Source organism: Crocodylus porosus, unplaced genomic scaffold, assembly GCF_001723895.1.
Source record: "Crocodylus porosus isolate Cpor-Errol unplaced genomic scaffold, CroPor_comp1, whole genome shotgun sequence".
Classification (NCBI taxonomy): Eukaryota; Metazoa; Chordata; order Crocodylia; family Crocodylidae; genus Crocodylus; species Crocodylus porosus.
In genome coordinates, this window is record NW_017728951.1 from 7,173,580 (window position 1) to 7,195,983 (window position 22,404).

At 45.1% G+C, this 22,404-nt stretch overlaps 1 protein-coding gene across 5 annotated transcripts in view; it reads left to right on the forward strand.

Annotated features, from left to right (window-relative positions):
- Positions 1-22,404, forward strand: part of CUNH10orf90 (chromosome unknown C10orf90 homolog) — a 253,893-nt gene that overhangs the window by 207,164 nt on the left and 24,325 nt on the right. For all 5 annotated transcript variants that reach the window (XM_019556072.1, XM_019556076.1, XM_019556074.1 and 2 more), the window contains 3 exons: positions 5,268-5,561; positions 15,882-16,063; positions 17,868-18,069. In XM_019556072.1, coding sequence (XP_019411617.1) covers positions 5,268-5,561; positions 15,882-16,063; positions 17,868-18,069 — 678 coding nt within the window. The remainder of the gene's footprint in view (positions 1-5,267; positions 5,562-15,881; positions 16,064-17,867; positions 18,070-22,404) is intronic.

Below are 22,404 nucleotides of genomic sequence, written 5' to 3' on the forward strand. Positions count from 1 at the left end.
TCCTGAGGTCATAGAAGGGGTAACTCAGGCCCTGCATGGAATTTTCCACTCTCAATCAAACTGAGTTCATGCATTGGCAGCACCTATACTTAAAATTTTGCTTCAACAGTGGGTATTCATGAGATGGATGTAAATGGGTTCTTCTCTTTCTAGCAGGGTGGTGCCAGAGGGTGGTGGCGGCCAAGTGATTGTCATCCCCTTGGGATCTGTGGGGTCCTCCAGAGCTCTATCTTGTCTCACTTCCTCTTCAATGTATATATGAGGCCACTGGGTGAGGTTATGTGGAGATTTGGAGTGCAGTACCATCAGTATGTTGATGATATTCAGCTCTCTCCTCTTTTCTTCTTACCCTGCCTCTGCAGTTTCAGTCCTTTCCCAGAGTTAGACTGCAGCTGGGAACTGAATGCAAGTGAACCAACTGAAACTGAATCCAAACAAAGCAAACTTGACTTGTGGGGACTGGGACACCTATCGCTGATGGGATTCAGGCTTCCCTTGTCCCTCAGGTCCATAGCATTGGGGTGCTGCTGGATCCTCTGCTGCACCTGGATCTTCAGTTGGCAGCTGTGGCTAGGAGCACCTTTCACCAGCTTTCTACTGAGAGGGCTGCAATATTTTCTTTCAGAACCTGATCTGGCCACTATCATCCATGCCTTCATAACCTCAAGACTAGAATACTATAATGTGCTATACTTGGGGCTGTCCTTGAAAAAGGGCCAGAGGCTACAGCTAGTACAGACCATGGCATCTCAGCTTCTGAAGGGGTGGGTCACCAGGAGCACATAACTCCAGTATTCCAGCATCTGGATGGGCTCTCCATAGCTTTTTAGGCACAATTTTAAGTCCTAGTTTTGACCTATAAGGCCCTAAATGTCTTCTTTTATTTATTCTATTTTCCCTCTTAAGCAGGTCTGCTTCTCCTGCTCTAAGATGCTCTGAGCCTTTGTTCATAAGGGTGACAAACAAATCATATAAATAAAAATAAATACAGATGGAGTAAGGGCAAGTTGGCAGGATATGTTTCATGGCAGCATCTCTGGCATGGTCCAGTAATGTTGGCATGCTCAAAACTGACAAGCTAGATACACAATAGCAGGGGGAACAGTGGTGCAAAGATTTGAAATGTTTTGTCCAAGACCATTCCATGCAGCAAGTTAGAGAGAACTGAAGTTCCCTAACGTTTAATCTAGTGCTCCACTCACTAGATTGTTTTGCCTGTCAAATGCTCCCTTTCATTTGCCACTTACAGTACTACTATTAGCCTTGTTTCAAGGCTATGAATAAAATTAGGTAGTTGAGATATACTTTTGGTAAATTGTGACATGTATAAATATTGAAAGGGACCTAAAAGAATGGCTTGGTCTTGACACCCCTTTATGGGTTCAAATGTCCTACTAAGTTCTGCTATACTCCGTGGGCTTTGCACCTTCTCACGTCCATGAAGTAGATTATGCATATTTCTGGAAAAACAGGGTTTAATCCATTCTAGAAGAAGGTCGTTTTCAGACTTTTCAGACTTTTATATAACCTACTTCCTATTACTTCATCTTGCATTTTTGACAATTCATGACAAAATAACTCTTTGAAATTGATCAAAGTTCATTTTAACAGCTGTACAGAGTCATGAATTATTAATGATCAGCAAGTAAACTTGGCAAGATAAGATCAGAGAGAAGATGTATAGGGTTGCTTCTCTGTGTGTCATCACCAAGATCAGACAATTACACCATAGAGAGGCTCTGCTTTATAGACCACCTGCTAATTTCTGTAATGGCCCAGTCAAGCAAAGTGCTAAGCTCCCTTATTGGTGGAAAATGATGGTGCTCAGTAGCTCAAACCCTGACAGAATCACATACCCCAGAGGCAGCAATTTGAAGTTTCATATGTTTGGAGAAATGTTACCAGTTCTGACAGTTGGCCCATTTTAATTAGAGGGAACCACAATTTCTCTTTTTTTCTCAAGCCCACAAAGTATTTCAAAATGGAAGAAACATTTTACTTGCAGCCATTGAATCTAGTTACATAATATTTTAAAAATCTCAAGACATTCTAAATAAATTACATATTATACAAGGCTCCATTTGGAGGCACACATGTATATATTGTATAAAGTCTTCCCACGTCTTCTGACAATTTCTGCTCTGGAATCTAAGCTAAAGCAAAAAGCATAAGATATAAATCTTGCAGGATTTCCACTCCCCCTGTGCAAAAAAAAAAAAAAAGGGCACCTCAAATTATGAACCAAACTTTATTTCCCACACAAATGCACATACACCTGCACAGGTGTCCCCAAACAAGACTTTATCCCTAGAGTGCTCATACAGCAGTCTGCAGCTGCCCCCAAGTCTGAGTCCAGCTCCTTCAGTCCAGTCCTGGCTGACTGAGCCAATGAGAACTCCAACTCCACTGCGTACTCCTCCTCTGTGTAGGGCTGACCAGGGTCCATGTGCACATGCCTTTCTCTTCGCTTTTTTCTAGCCTCAAATGTCCTCTTCATTTTCCCCTTGCCCCTCAGCCTTTGAGGTTTCCTGAGTTTCAGTCCAAATTAACAGGCATATGCAGGCTGCCCCCCTGGTTTCACCTGCTGTTACACACATCACATTCACATTATGCTTGTCTCCCAAAGTATTACACTGTCATGTCTTTGCTCATTAGTTTTAAAGTCTTTCTTCAGCTGGGATAATAGAAAAAACATATCTCTTCAGTCATCCCATTGCAATTCTAGTCCTTCCTAGCGGGGCATATAAATTTCCTGTTTCTTGCTTGAGAATTTAGATATACAACTTCAGATAGTCTTAATGAGAGTAACATTCCTAATCCCCACACACAATGCACTGAAAATGTACCCAGAATATAAAAAGGGAGACTGGAATCTCAGCTTTAAGCATCTTTGTCTTTTTCTTTTCTCTCTACATTATTTGCATATGCATAAGTTTGCTTAATTAATTGACATCTATTTTGAGGACATTTTTCTTCATTTTCTGAGCCTGTCTGGTTTTTGTTGGGAGTGGCCAGGCTTGAGTGCATCTCTTCAACTAGTAGGCTAATTCTTGAGGGGGTTAGGAGAACAGATTTACCAAATTGGTCCTGTTATTAACCTGATTGCTTTAAAGCTTAGACAACAACAAGGTGTTCATTTCCCAGTTTGATTTAATTAGGAAACTCCACCATGAGTCAAATGAGCATGGAGAATGGGCTGTTTTATGATATTTAAATTGTTGCATTTCAACAACTACTGAGGAAAACACCTTCCTGCAGAGCTTACATGGAGTAGTATTTGACTAAGCAGTCCTCACTTTTTCCTACCTTCTTTCCAAGTGTTTTTTTGTTTACCTTTGGTTCCTTTTTTTTTTTTAATTAAATCAAACCCTATTCCTTTTCGTACCCACTCTCTTCCCCTTTGAACTTTGTAGAGGAACCCTAGGATCTCAGAAAAATGCCAATGGTAACGCATTTTTTATTTTTATGACAACCCTTTTGTTCCATTTGTCTCCAGCACCCTCTGCTTGTGTGTATGCATGCTCACACATGCTCCCAGCAAAGACTGGCAGAGAAACCAAATCAAATGTGTTTGAGAGAAAGGAACACCATGTAAAACTAGAAACTGTTTCTGTTTATGGAACATGCATAGAAACCCAAAGGGTGAACTTCTCTGTGCCTCAGGGGTGCTCTAACTTATACTCTGAACATTATATTTCAGCAGGTCCCTTCCCTCCCTATCAGATTTTCAGGTCTTGGGTCAGTCTCCTGCTGTGGACCATTTGCAAGCAATGTATGCAAATCAGTAAACTGGAAACTGTTGGATGCATGACAATGCAGTTGCCCCAGTGTTAGCAGACAGTAAATCTCACCCAACTATACCATTTTGTATCCTTGTCTCTCTGTGATGTTGCCTTTTTTTCTATGAGGCTCCTGTTTGGAATTCCTTTGTTGACTTGCAGCATCCCATCTCTTCTTTTTGAATTCTCTCCCAAAAACGTACTTGTTCAGCCATGAGATCCATGCTGGTATTCTATACAGTGTTTTGGCATACACATTGCTTGTCTTGAATTATAAGACCCTTGGATCATCCTTCATATTCTGTAAAGACAGAACGTATTGTTGTATTCTATAAATCAAATATTTGACTAATGCTGCTGCAGAGGTTATGCTATGATCTTTTGGAAAAAGCCATTTCTAAGTTGAAGGGAAAACTACATGTTATGCAGGTTGAACCCTTTGTTACCAGTTCCTTCTGCAGCTCTGCATAGGGATAGAACATAGCATTATTTCTTTAATGCCTGTATTTCCACAGCTTGGTATTATGAGGTCATGCTGGAGCGATTATCACTGGTCTCAAATCCCTCACTTCTTTGCTTTTGTCAACCATCTTGAACTTCATTGTTGGGGGTTCTGGTTTTCTCTGATAAAAAAACTTCCCCAATTTTCAGATTAGAAAAAGTAACCCAAAATCCACATTTTTTTCAGATCAATATGAAATACTACTATATTTATAACTATATAATAGTAGTGTTTCATTTTAATCACAGAAAATGTGTATTTTAGGTTTGTTTTTTTAATTCTGAAAATTGGGGATTATTTTTATCAGAGAAAACCAGGATCCCTGCTCATTGTAGCCACTACTACAGTCTTGAACTTACTATGGCACACTGTTCAACCACTGCATTGACCACTTGTTGCCAATCTAGCACTGCCTTGGTGGCACAAACAGCAATTATGTTTTGGATTCATCTTATGTTGACCCATCCCAAAAGTCCTGTGTGATTTAGATTGATACTGTACCTTTTATGGAAAGCAGCTTTTGTGATACTTTTTTTTCTTAATTAAAATGTTCCTTATGATTCTTAGATAACAGAGCATTCCAAACAGTCCAGACAACAGTAGTAAAAAAGCATGGGTATTTGTACTGGTTATAAATTTTTAAATTCAGAATTCCATGCTGTTTTATCAGAAATAAGGAAGACATGATAAAAAATCAATTTAGGGAACAGGGGAGTAAGAAGCTGATGATCCTGAACTGCTCTTCGGTAGCAGTGGCAAAAAAAATCCATGTTACAAAGGTGTACAGATATATTAATACATTTTAAATAAATAATAATCATTAATGATGAAGAACAAATTATTAATTTACTGAAATAATACATCTGAAGTAGCTAATTACATTTAAAAAAACCTCTGGAAAAAACATTTTTATCAGCCTTCATTGTCAAATGGGTTTTTTATTTGCCATGTATGTTTTGCATTTTATTTTATTTTATTTTTAACAGGAATACAAACCTTCTCTGGAAGCAACAGGAAACATTGCAATACAAATACATTTAGTGCAACTGCTCCTGCTTTTCTCCTAGAACGAGAACCCATGAAAGAATTCACAGCTGATGCCAGTGGTTCTTTGAAAGTGAGAACGCCATCCAAAGCTATCTCTAAGTCCAAAGAGATTCAACCACAGTGGTTTCCAAAACCAAAGATCCCTGTATTTAATTGTGTGTATGATATAAAGGCTTTACCAAAACTTGTTCTAGAAGAAAATGATCTCCACAGAAAAAATCAGTTCTCCAAAGGTAAGCTGCGAATCCTGCCTTGGCTATTTGGAATATGCTTTAAATGGTGAAATGAGATCAGACTCAAAGATATATCTGGAATAAGGTAAAACTACTGTAGTCTATGTTTGCCCCCTTTTTGATGGTCATTTAGTGAGAAGTCATTTCACATAATCAATTTGTATATATTTATTGTTGTGGTCTAGGAACACCAGAAACAAAAGATAGAATTGAGCTTTTTATATACACACACATTCCTTTGCCACAAAGCCTGCCAGCTGTCAAGGAGATAGGTGCAGGGGCTTCCAGGTTCTGGGTCACTGCACTTCTGGCTGCTGACAGGGAAAATTTGTGACATGGGTGCTTGTGGGACTGTCTGTCTTGGGGCACAGTAGGGTGGAAACTGCAGGCCTGCTAGGCCCTGCTGTGGCCATGAAGCCTGACAGCTGTCAAGGAGATAGGTGCAGGGGGGTTCTGGGGCCCTGCACCCCTAGCTGCTGACAGGCAAAACTCGTGACATGGGTGGGTGACACTGTGTGTATGTTAAGGTGCACCCTCACTCAACTGACACCAAGGCAGAAAGCATAGCGGTTCAAACAATGCTGCCTTTTATGCAGTTTTTCCATCCCTCCCCCAGAGCACTGGGATTGGAAAGGGCTTTAGGAAAGGATGACAGTCACTGGCCAGCTACACAGTCAATAATCAGAGCACTCCTTCCCTCCCTTCCCCCTCCCTTCCCCCCTGCTTCTTACTTTAGTTTCTGTTTCCCTGCAGGCAAGCCCAGCTTGAGCTTTGAAACTTGAAATGTTGCAAAATTTTGAAACATTTTGACTTGTCTCATTTTGTTTTGAGGCTGTTTTGAAGCTCTCTGTTTCATTTTGATTTCACTGTTTCAAGCTCGAAACAAGTAAAAAAAGCACTGAAATGAAACTGCCAGTGAAATTTCGCTGGCTGTTTCATTTTGACACTATTTTGACCAATTTTGAGGTTGAAACAGCAAAATTGGAATGAAACAAAGCATGTCGAAATAGCCTTGAAACAAAATGAGGCTGGCCAAAACTTTTTGAAAGTCGAAACATTTCAACCATGGGCTGGGGATGGGAAGTCAGTCTGACTGAAGCTGGGCTGACTTCCCATCACCAGGGCAAGATCCAGTAGGGGGTGGTGAGGCAGCCCAGCTGGGCAGCTTCCCGGTCCCCTGTGCTAGATTGCACCGGGGTGGAAGGCAGCCCAGCTGGGTTGCTTCCCCGTGCTACATTGTGCTGGGGGTGGGAGGGAGCCCAGCTGGGCTGCTTCTCTGTCCCCTGTACTACATCACTATGTAGGCAATGTACATGCTATGGCACGATCTAGCATGGGGAACAGGAAAGCAGCCCAGCCAGGCTGCCTCCCACCCCCAGAGTGATCTAGTGCAGAGGACAGGAAAGCAGCCCAGCTGGGCTACTTTCTGCACCTGGCATGATCTAGCACGGGGATGGGAATTCAGCCCAGCTGGGCTGCCTCCCACTCCTGGTGCAGTCTGGTGGGGATGGGCAAGCAGCCTAGCTGGGCTGACTTCCCATCCCCAGCGAAATTTTGAAACAGCGTCAAAACAACCTTTCTGTTTCAATGTTTTGACTTAAATGAAATTCAAAATGAAACACTGTTCTGTCGAACCGTCAAAACTCAATGCAAAATGGAATGATGTCATTTTGCACAGCCCTACTGACTACCTCCCAGCCCTGCAGGGCAGGGAGCACTCCCTGAATGAATAGGACTGGAGGGCTTCAGGTCCCCCAGTGTCTGTTCCTGGGCACTAGGTGATGGATCTCCTGCTCCAGGCTTCTCTGGCACTGTGTCCCAGGCAACACTTCCCACAACCCTGGCTGCCTGGGTGCCATTTCCACCCCCCACCAGCCTCCCTAAGGGGCACATACGAGAATGTGGGGAAATATGAAATGAGGAAGAAATGTGCCTCAGTTTACAATGCTGCAGTTGCCAAACTGTTCTTGTTTTTAGTAAAGAAAACCTGTTGAATGTTGTCCATGTCACAATTTAGTCCCTCTTCCCATTGATGCAAACCAGCAAACCTTTTGATGGGGTGAGAGAAGTTTGTGAAAGATGTGAAATGACTTAGAAGGGAAGGTAGGACTGGGAGAGGGGAGGGGGTTGGTGTTAGGGCAGAACTCAGCACAGAAAAATGGAGAGGGGGCACGGGGAAGGGGGCTTTAGACTTGGCACATTGATTCCCAGACTCAGGAGTGCAGACCAGGGACTTCTCCATGTAGAAGAAGCTGGACAGATAGGCAATCCCAGGCCCATGATCTGCTTGAGCGGGGTATGGGTTACAGGGGTGGGAGGCAATTGCAAGGCCGGGGAGGAAGTGGCTGCAAGGTGGAAGGCATCATCACAGCAAGGGCTGTAGATTCCTGGCACTCCCTTGCAGGACCCCCAGCCCCAGACTCCCCGCTCCCAGGGCCCAGTCTTCCTTGGTTGGGATCCAGACCCTGTAACCCTTGTCCACACCTAGGGCCCACCTCATGTGGCAGGACCAAGCCTGCACATAGCTGCACATCCCTGCCATGGCTGGGGTGCTCCCCTGCAGTAGGATCAGGGCCAGGAGAGGTATTGTGGGAAGCAGAAAAGCTCACCCCTAGACCCTTTGCCTGGTGAGTCAATGAGCTGCTGGAGGTAGACTCTGATGCCACATGCTGTCCTAGCAACAGCCTGGCCCAGCAGTCTGAGAGACTATGCTCCTCCCCCCCTCCCTGGTTCTGAGCATTCCTGCACCCCGCCAGGACTGTCCTGGAACCACTGTGGGGGGGCAGGCTGTGTACACAGGGTGATGACCAGAGCTGAGGAGGGGACGTGGATTGCCTTAAGGAGGAGGACGGTGTCCTGGACAACCCTGGCCTTGGGCCCCAGATACCACAGTCCTGGTCCCCTCACTCACTACTTCCCATCAAAGTGGGTCCTGCAAGAGCCTTTCTGCTTCCTCAGACCATGGGTCACCAACTCCCTCACCCTACTCTTCCTGTCCTGAGTCCACTTCCCAGTCCTCTAGCTCCCAGTCAGAATGTGGTGAGGACTGTTCCCCCCACCCAGCATCCAGAAGTCTCTCCTGCAAGATCTGTATTCCTGTCACCCCTGGAGCAGAGCATGGCACGCTGTTGGAGGCTGGGTGCAGGTTTGGATTAACACATAGGCAAACTAGGCACATGCCTAGGGCCTTGAGCTTCAGGGGGCCACAGTCCTTCCCTCCACAGTGATGGCACAAATGGACCCATCTGCCTCCCTTCCCTTTCCTTCCCCTTCCCTCCGCTGGCCACACCATTGCAGCAGCTGTTTCCTAGAAGCAGCTCTGAGCCCTACTCACTGCTCCCCATGGCCGGCAGCACCGGCATGGGGAGGGGAGTCTCGACCAGTCACGGGCCCATGAGTTTGTTTGCCTAGGGCCCACTAAAGGGTTAATTCAGCCCTGGATGGATAGTAGCCTCTCCCATCACCCCTAGCCCAGGGGCTATGGGCCCTCTGCATGAGGCAGTGCTGGCGCCAGTCAGGAATATCATGAGTGGCCGCAAAGCAATCCAGGACCCTTGCATAAAGTCCCTCTCCTGTCACAGAGACTCTGCCAGATCCATAGAGGTATGAGTTGCCTCCTCAAAACAGTGGGTGGCCATCTCAAGCAGCCTGGATGTAGGCATCCCCCAGGTCTCTCCTCTTGCCACTCCCTTAGCTCCTGGCACAAAGATTCAGTTGTTCATGGTTGTTGCTCAGAGGCAGCAACTGAGGTCTGCAACATCTTCTTGTTTCTTCAGTGTTTGCTATGGACATTCCTCATGCACTCTGCAGCTGTAACCCCATGTCCCTGAGCAGCATTGCATCCTCTGTATGCTGTCCTCCCACTGGAGTTTGACAGGGGAGATGCAGCCTTTGTGTGAAGCTGCAAATTTTGATGATAAAATTAAGTTTAAAGGCAGGCATTTTGGACCCTTTTTGCCTTGGCTTCCCTCCAAGAAAGAAGGGAGGGAAGAGAGGAGGTGACTGGTCTGCCCAGTGCTGAAAGACAGAAACCTCTTGAGTAATAAGTGGCCTGGATCCCTATGCTTTGAGGCCGGGTGATTACTGGTCCCCCGCACCCTTCCATCTATGCACCAGTCCCCCCACTTCTGAGCTTCTCAGCCATGAATGCTGCATGCCAGAGTTTGGGGGGGCATGGCGACTGACTGCAGGTGGCAGCAGTAGTATCAGTGGCAGGGGCATAGTGTCGGTGTGCGAGGAGCTCACGCAGGCAGCTGCAGCACTGTTGGCGGTGGGGGTGAGCCAAGCAGAGAGCTCCTGCAGGCAGCTGCGGTGGTGGTGGTAGTGGGAGCAGGAGGGAGTGGTGAGCACTGACGAGTGGTCAGTGACCACCTGCAGACACCATTGGCAGCATTAGCAGTAGCCAGTGGTGATCGGGGACCACTCACAGCTGGTGGCAAGGGGGAGGGGGTGGTGAGCAGTGACTGCCTGTAGGTGCCACCAGCAGCATCAGTGGTGCACCCATGTGTACCCCCTATGTGTCACCAATGTTCTCAGCCACAACAGGCTGGGAGAGGGCTGTGACCACAGGGATAGATGTAATGGCCTCTGGTCCCTCGGGGGCTGGGGAGAGAGGGGTGGGGGAAAGTCCAGTGACCACCTTCTGGAAACAGGCCTACACAGAGGCTTTGGGCTGGTGGGTAATCATTGTGCTGCTACCTGCCTGCCTCATTGGCTGTGGGAACAGCCTGCCTGCTCCCCTTCCGTCCTTTCTCCCCAGGGCCTTCATATTTCCCCTGGTGCCTGGGTCCCCATCACAACTGCATGGAGTAGAGCCGTACCATCTCAGGCAAGATGGTGTCCACAATTGGTGCCAGAGACTTCACCAAAACTGGTTGGAGGGCTGGCTGTGGGTGCTTTGGGTCATACTGCAGCAATAGCCACTGTGTTGGTATCCAGGGGGTGCTCTGTATGTCTGGAAGCAGGGTAGTGAGGAGGTGTCAGAGGAGTGGGAGTGGGACATCTGCAGAAGCTTTTGGGAATGACATCATAGGGACCATGTGTTCAGCTGCAGTCTTCAGGGTTGAGGACTTAAGGAGGGACTCCAAGATGAACATGAGTCGTCAGTGTGACAAGTCATCAGAAAAGCTAACTGCACTTTATCATGCATCAGCAGATGCATGACAAACAGAACCAAGGAGGTGATACTTCCCCTCTATCGGGCACTGGTCAGGCCGCAGTTGGAATACTGCATCCAGTTTTGGGTGCCACACTTCAAGAGGGATGTGGATACCCTGAAGAGAGTGGCCAGAGAAGGGTTACTTGTATGGTTACGGGCTTGCAGGCCAAGCCCTATGAGGAGAGACTAGGGCACCTGGACCTCGAAGATTGAGAGGTGACCTTGTGTCAGCCTATAAATTCATCAAGGGGGCACAGAAGGGAATTGGTGAGGCTCTACTCACCAAAGCACCCCTGGGGGGTCACAAGAAATAATGGCCATAAGTTAGCAGACAGCAGATTTAGACTGGACATTAGGAGGAACTTCTTCACAGTTAGAGTGGCCAAAATCTGGAATGGGCTCCCAAGGGAGGTGGTGCTCTCCCCTACCCTGGGGGTCTTCAAGAGGAGGTTGGATGGGCATATGGCTGGGGTCATCTGAACCCAGCACTCTTTCCTGTCTATGCAGCGGGTCAGTCTCGATGATCTATGGAGGTCCCTTCCAACCCTAACTTCTATGAATCTATGAATCTCCCATGAGGTAGAGGGCTTGGCCTCAGGCTCTGGGTCCAGGTCCTGGGTCACAATGTCCATGGCATCAGAGCTTTCACCCTGGTATGGTTCACCATACTCTGTACTCTCAACAATGCCTGAAAAGATGTGAAGGGAGCTGCGGTACAGTTCTGCTCCCAGATCCTATATTGATCTGAGGACTAGCACCAAGGAGCTGGAGTCTTTCAGGACCACCGCTAGCAGCAGACCTTGTGCCCCATGGCCCTTGAGGACCTGCTTATGGCCACCTGATTCTCCTATTGTCCCAGGACCTTCCTGAACCTCTTCCTGTGGTAGGGTCCCTGCCTGTGACTCCTTCCCTCCTCCAGTGGTGTTGTACATGTGGGGGGTGGTGATGGCCTTGTCCATAGCAAAGAAACAGGACAGCTGCTTGTAAAAGGGTATGCTCTGCCTCTTGTTTCTGGACTTTTTGCTGGTGTCATGCATGTGTTTGTACTTATTCTTTATCCATTTTCTGTTGGCCCAGAACTACATTTTTTCTCTGTTCTGGCCCCAAGCTGGCATCTGTTAGGCAATGTGCTTGAACACATCCCCATTTTATGGAGCTGGTGCTGGGTCTCATTCTCACCCCAGATGGTGATGAGATTCCCTCATCTCCCTGTAGTCCCAGTTGTGTGACTGGGATTGGGTACTGGAGAAGGATAAAACATGTTCTTCCATGGTCCATGCTGGTGCCCGTGGGTTTTCAGTGTCCATGAGCGGGTGAGGGTCCAGCTGCAAAGGGGTGGGTGGATGGGTGGATGCATGCATGGAAGGAACTATGGGTGCAAGTAGGTGCAGCTCCTGGCACATGGCTCTCCCTCTCACTCCAGCTGGATGCTAACCCTGCTCCAAAATTACTGGGTCTCCACTAGCTAAGCCACTCCATGATCTTGAACTTTCCAGGAGTTTCCAGCAGATGCCCCATAATTCTGGCAACACCCTAAGCCTGGAAATTTCTCGTGTTCTCTGACTGCAATACCAAGGCATCTGGCCATACCTCATCTTCTCCTGAAGTTTCCAGGGGCATCTGTCTGCTTGCCCTGGTTTAGATGTTCAGTGCTCCCAGTACTGTGGGATCCTGTAGCTGTGGGCCAAAAATCCTTTGCAGCACCCCAGATGCACACGGCCTGGGTACTTGCCAGCAGTGTCTGAGATATAGAGACAGAGTTGCCTTCATGCCAGCCCAGTCCCCATGTTCTTTCCCCTCTACCACCCCAACCCACCAGAGGTAAGCCATTTGCACTGGCTGCTACTTGGGAGCAGGGGAGTGACTATGCTGGGGTCCAGGGGGCAAGGTGTCTGGCTCTGGCCTTTGAGATGAGTGCAGGTGCCAGGGTCATGGTCTGTGGAGCTTTCATAGTTTCATATTTGGTAGGGTCAGAAGGGACCTAAGCAGATCATCAAGTCTAACCCTATGCCATGGGCAGGAAGGGATGCTGGGGTCAAATGACCCTGACTAGGTGGCTGTCTAGCCTCCTTTTGAAGACCTCCAGGGTAGGAATGCGCACCACTTCCCTTGGAAGTTGGTTCCAGCTCCTAGCCACCCTGACTGTGAAGTAGTGCCTCCTGATATCTAGCTTGAATCTATTGTCAGTCAACTTATGTTCCTTGTTACCCCTGGTAGCGCTTGGGGGAACAGGGACTCTCCCACTGCCTGCTGGTCCCCCTTGGCAAGTTTATAGGTGGCCACCAGATCCCCTCTCAGCCTTCTTTTGTGGAGACTGAACAGGTTCAGGTTCTGTAGCCTCTCCTCATAGGGCCTGCCCTGCTGCCCCCCAATCATGAGAACTGTGACCTAGCATGGAGGCATGGGGATCCCTGGTTGGGTGTGCAGGTGCCAGGGTTGAGGTCCATAGGCCTGTATCCAAGCTTGGGGACACAGAGTTTTCTGGTCAGGTGTGTGGTACTAGCTTTGGGGTCCTTGGGCCTGTGCCTGCCCAGGGGTTTCTCCTGGTCTCAGTGTTGGGGTCTGCATGTATATTGTGGGCTGCTTCATGACAGGGTGTTAGGGGTGCAGGGACATGGCCCAGGGACTCCAGTCCCAGGGTTCATGCAAGGGACACAGACACTTCCCTTCCACTTGTTGCCTGCCTCTGGCTGACAGATAGCTGGAGGAAGGAGGCAGGGCTGGGGAGAGAAGCTGTGCTTACTTGGCACTGGGAGAGCCTGGGGGCAGGGGCTGTTGGGTACTTGGCTGAGGCAGCTGAGCACAGGCTAAGTGCTAGCAAGCCTCCCTACAAAGGAGGGATAGGGGATGCAAGACAGGCTGGGATGCTGGGGAACAGCAATCTAACTTGAATTAGTAGGGAAACAGTACACAAATTCAATGCATCAGTTTAACCTAAATTGAGCTGAACTGAGTGTACTTCACACTAGGTCTATCTTAGACCAGTGGCGCTCAACCTTCTTCCCCACTGGGCTGGATGGGCAGTGCATGGTGGTTCTGATCTGGTGCCTGGGGCCAGCATGGTGCTCACCATCTGGCTATGTGAAGGGAAGCAGGGGGCAGCCCAGCCTGAGCCCAGCCCCACAGGGGGGAAAGGAGGCTTTACCTGGCCCTGGGAGGATGGGAGGAACATGACCAAGCCCCATGGGGGTGAAAGGAAAAAGGGCTTGGCTTGGTCCTGCAGGGGAAAGGGGACATGGGCCAGACCTAACCCAGTCCCCAGGGAAAAGGTGTTTGGGAATTTGGCAAAGTGGAGGGTGACTGTATTAATGGCTACTGGTCCCCTTCCACCAGATTTTTGGACCCATGGGGATCCCCACAGGCCAGATGCAATAGTTCTGTGGGCTGCATCTGGGCTATGGACCAAGGGTTGGGCACTCCATCTTATCTCACTTTCACCATTTTTAGACCAGTCTAGGTGTACTGAACTTCTGTATGGTTACAGATTTAGATTGATCTACGTTCACTTAGACCAGCCTAAGCATAATGTTTGCAAGTGCCGTAATACTGTTGTTTTAGAGGCTGTCTGTATGTACCTTTCATCTTCCAAATACAGGCCTGAAAAAAAACTTTTTAAAACTTTAGCTTTTGTACAAAAGTTTTCGTTCCATACACACTCAAATACCTTTGACTGAATGGCACTTAGAGATCAAGATAATGGAGATATACTTGGTAAGTATTTGGCTCTAGTATCCATTCGCTTCTAAGAAGTTATTCTGGGAATGCCTTTTTGGCCTCAGGCATTTTAAAACAGATGTAAAGGTACCGCTGTGATAACAGTATTTCATGTATATGGGAGAAAAAGCCATGATCCTATGTAAACTACAGAATATAACATCTGTTTAAATGACAGAGGCCAGTGTTCCAAAATCAGTACCTATGTTTATGTGTCCAAATCCATATTAACCCACTAAGAAGAAGCAATTTGGTGCTGCACACATGAACAACATTCACACATCTCACTGACAGCTTTTAGAGCTGAAAGTAATTATCACCTTTAAAAATTAGACCTTTTTTAGTTAAGAAATTAATTTTGTAGGTTTCAAAATGTTCCTCAAGATTGCTTGAAAAAAGCAAAGAATTAATATGTAGGAAAGGAATAAAGATTGTATTAGATGTTATTAGATATACTCAATAACATAGATAATTTTGATATTTTTAAAAGCACAGCATGATGTTTACAATATGTCACAAAGGGGAAAATATTTTCAGGTTGCTGTAACAAATACATAGAAATAAAACAGTAATGGATTTTATTCCCAGATTCTTCATTCCTGAAATCATATTATTTGGCATGAAAGAGGTAATTAGTGTCACTGTTTAAGAGTGACACATGGGTTTTTTCTGAAGTTAATTTGTTATTGTAGATTAATTTTGAATTCAAAATGAAAACCTTGTCAACTGTTTTGCAAGCTGTCTGCATTTTGGACACAATTCTTCTTTTGGGTCTGAGTTATGCAGGAAAGATGGATCATAAGAGCAATAAAATATGATCATAAATGAAAACATCATTTAAAAATCTGATTACAGGACCTACTAAATTGAGAGCATTTGCTGAAATGCATTTTAACAGTTGGTTTATTAGCTTTTTCTAGAGGCACAGCACTACAGAGTGGTGTGAATGCCTAGAAACAGGATAAAGAAAGTAAACGCTTTTATTAGCACTGAGAAAACAATACAAATTCTTAGCAAAGGCTCAGTGTGGTCCAAGAGAAACAATATGCAATTAAGTTCTATAACAATATATTATTTTCCATTATCAGTGCAATAAATCTAAATTGTCTTCAAAGTATGGGAGTTACAGTGCAATAATTTTTGCTCTACATGTTGTCAATGTGTTATGGAAGTGTCTTGCTTCATAGGAAGCAAACATTAAACAGAGCTAAGTATCCAAATGGTGTAATTGTGCTTAATCATGACTCTTGCTTAATGTGAAAGATGCTTCTTGTGTCTCAGGGTGGTGACTAGCACCTATGATTGGGTCTGATCTGTTCTGCTTAATGAGGCCTATTAATAATACGGTGGCATTCTTATTTCAGAAATTGCCTTTCCTGTCTAATGAGGTGCAGAACCCAATCAAAACTTAACCATGCACCATTAATGAACTTTTAAATCTCTCTCAGGTGATTACAAATTCTGTGGCTCAGATGACAAAATAAAGGAATACAAGAAAAGAGAAAAACAAGGGGGAACGATATCTGCAGCTCACTCCCCAGTTGCTGCTCATGAGAAGCAAGAAGCACTCACCCAGCCAGAAATCTGCTCGGAGCCTGAGAACATTCCATCAAGCCCACTGACTCTCAGGGTAAAATATCAAATGTTTTCTTTGCTAACTGTTAATTCTGGGACTGATTTTTCATGGTTGATGGTTGCTTCCTGGGAACTTGCTGAGGGCGGAAGTTCACATTTCCTTTTCTGTTCCCCTTTTCAGTAGTGTGTTTGTCGCTTGCATCTGTTGTTGGATGATTCACTAGATCATCTTGCCTGCAAAAGCATGCAAGGAATTGGATTCTATCTGGAATAAGTACTGTTTCCACAGTTTCAGAAGCCCAATGGTATCATGCAAAGCAGGAGCTCAGGGTTCACAATGATATTCTTTTAAACTGAACACTTTGGTCCTCAAACCTTTGCCACCTTGGAGATTATTCAAACAAATCCCCAAACAATACAAGTCCAAACACAACTCTCAACCACAGTTAATTACTAGTACATGCTGTCTCCATTGTAACTTCTGAGTCCTACTCAGCAACATGTATGGCTACCCAACATGTATGGTAACTCCTACTCAAGCTCCTGTCAGACCTTAGAAATACAGGGAATTTACTGTTATTTCATTTGGAGCAGTGGCATAGGCGACTGCTGCCTCCTGGGTCTGGCAGGGCACCAAATCACTGACAGGGGTCCCAATCACTGACCAGGAGGGAGTCCCCCCACGGCTGATTGCTGACTGGGGGGGTGTCCCCCTGTGGCCAATCACTGAGCCAGTGGCAAAACCAGTGAAATGGGAAGTGCACTTCTGCCAGCACTTCTGGTTTTGCAGCTGGTGCTTCCAGGGGGTGCACAGATGATCTCAGGGGGTGTACATTCACCCGTGTGCACCCCCTACGCATCATCAATGTGCAGTGGCATAGACCTACATCCTTATCAGGTCTCAGACTCATTGGTTGAGTAGCACTGAATGGACGTATGTACATGAGACATTTACTGTGGAATTCACTAATTGACTTCACAATAAAATCTTAGCATCTTCACATGTGGCCCTATTAGGCTGCAGTAAACTAATAAATGCTGCTCTAGGATAGTACTTGGAAACACAAGTGCTATCCTGCAGTGTCACTATTTAGATGCTAGGTAGGCACTGATGAGGTTGACTGAGGCATGAAAATGCATGAAAAATTGGTGGGGGTGGCCTGCTGGCTAGCCCTACACTGAAATGTGCATACCCCAGACCGCCTCTCCATAGCACGTTGAGTCAGGTCGGAGCAACCTTGGGCTGGCAGGCTAACTGCCAGGGCACCCTGCTAACCAGGGCTGCTATAACCTGGTTCAATGTGCTGCAATCCTGGGTACACATGTAAATGCAATGCCCAAGAGCAATCAACTCCAGAGCAAATTGCACCAAGGTGTATTCAGGTGTTTCAATTTCACATATAGAAGTGCCCAATTAGGATCAGACACCAGAGAAGTCACTGATTCATGCACATTTTCTTTTTGTTTCTCCTTTTTGAGATTTAAATTTAAAAAAAAAAGTTTATGAACTGCTCATGATGATAGAAGCATGTAATAACATGACACATTTTTGAAATAGGGCAAGCCAAAGAAAGAGAACAAAAGTCAAAATCTTCTATCAGGATACTTCTCTTAAAAAAAAAAAAATGTAACTCAAGACCACTATTATAAATCTGCTTGAAATTGTGCAGAATATTCTCTTCCTCCTAGAGTAAATCTGACAAATTTTCAAGCCAAACCAATTTTCCAAGCAAAATATGGATGGAAGCAGGTTGCTTACCCTAGCTGCTGAAAAGCATCTCTTATTAGAACACCTTAGATACATGACTGTCTTTTTTATAGTGCTCATTTTTTTAAAAATGGTTTCTCTGTTTTGTTAGGAGGCTCTAGTAGTCCATAAACCAAAGTTTATTTCTCGTTCACAAGAACGGTTGAAAAAACTCGAACACATGGTACAAATGAGGAGAGCCCAGCACAGTGAGAGCCCTGGAAAGAAACAAGGAGCTCTTCTTGCTTGCAAACTTTCCTCTAATTCCATTTCCAGTAAAAAGAAGCAGTATACCATTCCTCACCCCTTGAGTGGTAAGTGGAATTGTCCAGATTTATAACCCTCTTAGAAAGCTTGTTTCATTTGCAGTATTTCCATGTTAGCTTTTGGTGAAAAATCAGCAGATCCACTGTTGTTACTTTGCCAGTTGAGATGTCACCACCTACACTAAAGTTTAAATAGAAACTCTGCTGTGAAGCAGAAATAATGGGAGAGAGGAGAGAGACTCAGGGGTAAGACTGTTTCCTCATTCTCTATTTAAAGAAAATACTGTCTTGGGGATTTTCATTCTTTGGCACAAAGGGCAGTGTTGGCAACAAGTCTGGGCTGTAGATCCCACCCTTTTGCTACTTCCTGGACACACTGAAAGTTTAGTAACTGGTGGCAGAGGTAGCTATAGAGAAAGGTATAGAGAAAGCCAAATGGAAGAAAGGATACAGTTTATAACTATGGAAGGAAAGGCAAGGCTATTGCATGTACACTTGTCCCAGAAGCCTCAGACACAGCCTTACTTAGCAGCCTTATCAAAACCTTTCAGTTGAACGAGTTCTTCCTGTACTAATACCATTCACAAAAAGAAAGTATAGTTAATTTGGAGGTTTATTTACTTGATTCGTGTTCCTCTTAATATTTTGACTTAGATCAGTTAAGTCTGCAAACTTTCTGAAACCACATTTACAAAGCTTTCAGTAGTTTTGTGTGTTTAGCACAGTAAATTCACAGTAAATAAACGCACTGCAGTAAGACATTTTGGCTACTTGCAGATGTTAAAAAAAAGGGGGGGGCTTTAGCGGAAGAAGCAGCACATTACTTCGACCTAGCTCTGCAACTTCTGTATAGATTGGGTGCTTCAGCAGCAGGGCTTTTTGGCGCTATTAGCTAAAGCTGATTCAATCAGCTATTAGATAAAAGTACCATGAAAGCCCCACTAAAGCACCCAACCTATATAGATGTCAGGCAAACTGGATCCAGCTAAGGTGCTGCCTCTTTTGGATATGTGCAGGGCTTGGTGTGGGAGCACACCAAGTTTAAGGTGCCATTTTGTTTTTTTAATATCCGCAAACAGACCCAGTCTTCAGCTATTCTGCTGACAAAGCATTAAAATGCAAAAATGCAGATGTTTTCCCTATGCCTAAACTAGCGACTATCCCAAGTGCTCAAGTGATTTTCCTGATTGGAGTATTCATGCTACTGTTTTGAAAGGACTCTTTAAAGTTAGTAAAGTTGAATCAGTGCCAGTACTATTAGAAAACTGCAGTTTTAGAATGGTCTTCTGAGCAAAGCGATAGGGGACAAGAACCTGAATCACTTCAAGATGAAATTCAACCAGTTAGAATCATAGAAAATTAGGGTTAGAAGGGACCTCAAGAGGTCATCTAGTCCAACCAAAACGCAGCACCATCCCCAACTAGATCAACCCAGTCAAGGTTTTGTCTAGCTGGGTCTTAAAAATCTCCAGGATGGAGAGTCCACAACCTCTCTGGTAACCTGTTCCAGTGTGTTACTACCCTCCTAGTGAGAAAATTATTCCTGCTATCTAACCTAAATTTCCCTTGCTGCAACTTGAGACCATTGCTCCTTGTTCTGTCATCTGCCACCACTGAGAACAGTTTAGCTCTATGTTTTTTGTAACCTGCCTTGAGGTAGTTGAAGGCTGCTGTTAAATCCCCTCTCAGTCTTCTCTTCTCCAGACTAAATAAGCCCAGTTCCTTCAGTCTTTCCTCACAAGTCATGTGCCCTCAAACCATTTTCTCTGTCCTCCACTGGACTCTCTCCAATTTGTCCACATCTTTTCTCTAATGAGGCCCAAAACTGAACACAGTACTCCAGATGTGACCTCACCAGTGCTGAATAGAGGGAAGAATCACTTCCCTTGACCTGCTGCCAACGCTCCTACCAATGCAGCCCGGTATGTAGTTTAATGGAAGATATGACAGAACAGGGATTCTTGAATCAGTAATCAGTACAGCTAATGTGGATTCTAGAATTTTCCCCCCTGTTGGGGTTGAGAGGTCTCTCTCTCCCTTTCTGGACAAGATGGTACAAAGCTTTCAAGGGTTTTGCTGACTGTCTGCAGAAGTTATGAAAAAAAGGTTTCCTCTTATGAATATTTATAGGCTCCTATAGGTTTTTTCAGCATTGGACATTGGCCGCAGCTAAATATGGCAGTTTGGACTGGAGCCCACTGGAGGTCCTGCTGGTATTTAAAAACCTCTCAAGTACCTCAGTGGGTGGTCTTGCTCTTCTGCTCAGGATCAAACTGATTGCCAGATCTCGAGTTAAGAAGGACTACAGATTATTCACTGGTAATTCCCCAAGTCAGATTAGCAAGGTGTTTGAGTTTTGCTTTCCTTTATAACATGAGATATGGTCTTCCTGTAAGCATATATTAACAGATTTCTCTGCCATTGCAGTGGTAGGGCACTGTTAGTGTCCTTGTCTGTCCTGGTTTTTTAACGTGTAGCATATTGCACAATGTCTTTCATTTTATTATGTGCTTTTATGGTAGTGTGTGGTTAGTTGGTCTGGATAATTTTTAGGACTTAGATAAATGGTTGCCTGCAAATGCAGAGAACTAAACTGGATGTCTTGAGAGGCCCCTTTTAGTTGTATGTAAATCTTTATATATTTGTTAAGCACCAGGGAATGAAAAGCAGGTAAAAGAATAACAGGCACGGGATCTTCATTTACTTGACAAGGAAACTCAGCTGGAGCAGTGCCAGAAAGGTGCTCACTCCTTCAATTCCAGAGACTGGCAGCAGCCTAAGAGAGGGTAGGAAGTGAAGGGTAGGGGAAGAATATCCCTTGCAGGTTAAGCATAAATTAAGGGTGCAGACAGAAGTGCAGCTCCTCACTGTAACTGAGAATGCTTTGCAGGAAGCATTCTCCACCCTCCCACCCCTCCAGAAGTTCACTTTTGGTTCCAGGGGGGAGGGGAATATAGCTGCTGGCTGGGAGCCTGCAGTCAGTTTCCCCTAGACATGGCCCCTCCTCTCTTGGAGGCTGCAAAGTTTTCATAATGGGAGGGGGGAAAGGGAGCACAGGGAGCTCGTTCTAGGAGTTCCCCAGCCCAGAGTTTGAGGCTGGGGTGGATAAATTGGAGGCCGCCCCATCAGGGGTGGCGGGCTCCAATACACCAACCCCACCCTCCACCTAGGACTGAAAAAACCCCAGACCAAACTTCTTCCACTCCCTTCCCCCCCCCTTCTGAAAACAGCAACAGACTGGCAGGCAGCACAGACACAAGTTACAGAAGACACTCTGTTTTGAAACATCTTCATCTGGCCCCTCATGCAATGGGGTTTCAGATTTTCACCTGACTGGCCATTTTTGAAGCAGTCTGCATGCACTTGTGTTTGGCCTCAGCTATAGGCTGCTTTCTGCGGCTAGATCAGGTGAAAATGGTCACTTCTGTCTGCACCCTAATAGATTTCCATGGGTCAACCCTTACCTTTTTGGCCACTGGAGTTCTTAACCTACTCCAAGTACACTTGTGTCAGTGGCCTAAAGAAAAAATGGTGTTTTATTGTTTTAAAAATTACATCATCTCTCCCCTTAATCCTAGAATCTAACATTATTCCTGTTAATGTATTTTACCTTGTTGCTTTAGAGAATACTAATTCTTGTTGCTAAACATATGTAATTGGTTCAGTAGCAAAATATATTTTACTCTAAATTGGCTGTAGAACTGGAATATAGATTATACTTTAGAGCTGAATAAATGTAAAAAACACCTCAAACGAACAAAAAGGAGATGATTAAAAGTATCTTCCCCACTTAATTAACCAGGTTCATTTGCTTGAAGAGAAATTCTTGCCCTATTGAAGTTAATGTCAAAACTCCCATTAACTTCAGCATGAGCAGGAATTCACCATTCATAACTACGATGTTAAAAATCTACTGGTTGTCCAAGGCCAATGAAGTCAGGGAGACAGGATTTAAGACGGGATTTTTCTGTAGGGTAACTAGGGTGTAGATAGTATTGCAGAAGAACACTAAAAAAGACATAAAGTGAAAAAGACACAATTTTTCCTTGTTGTTAGGTCACTTTTTAGGCCCCCAAACCATTTTTTATAAATAACAATGAAAATATAAAGCTTTCTTTGAATACTTATTAAAGATTAATTGCTATGCTTTTTCAATGACTAATAAAAACATAATATTGCTCATTAATCATTCAAGTAAATGACTTTCTCGCTTTCTTAATGGTCAGTTACCAGAGATAAATATGTCTAAGAGAAGCTTTTGTTCCCATAACTTATCTGCCTCAACTTGTTCCTCAAAGAAAGTCATAAGTAACTTCTAAAGAGTCTAAAGAGTCTCATAAGGGTAGAAGCTGTCACATCTGTTACATTAATTCCACTTATGGA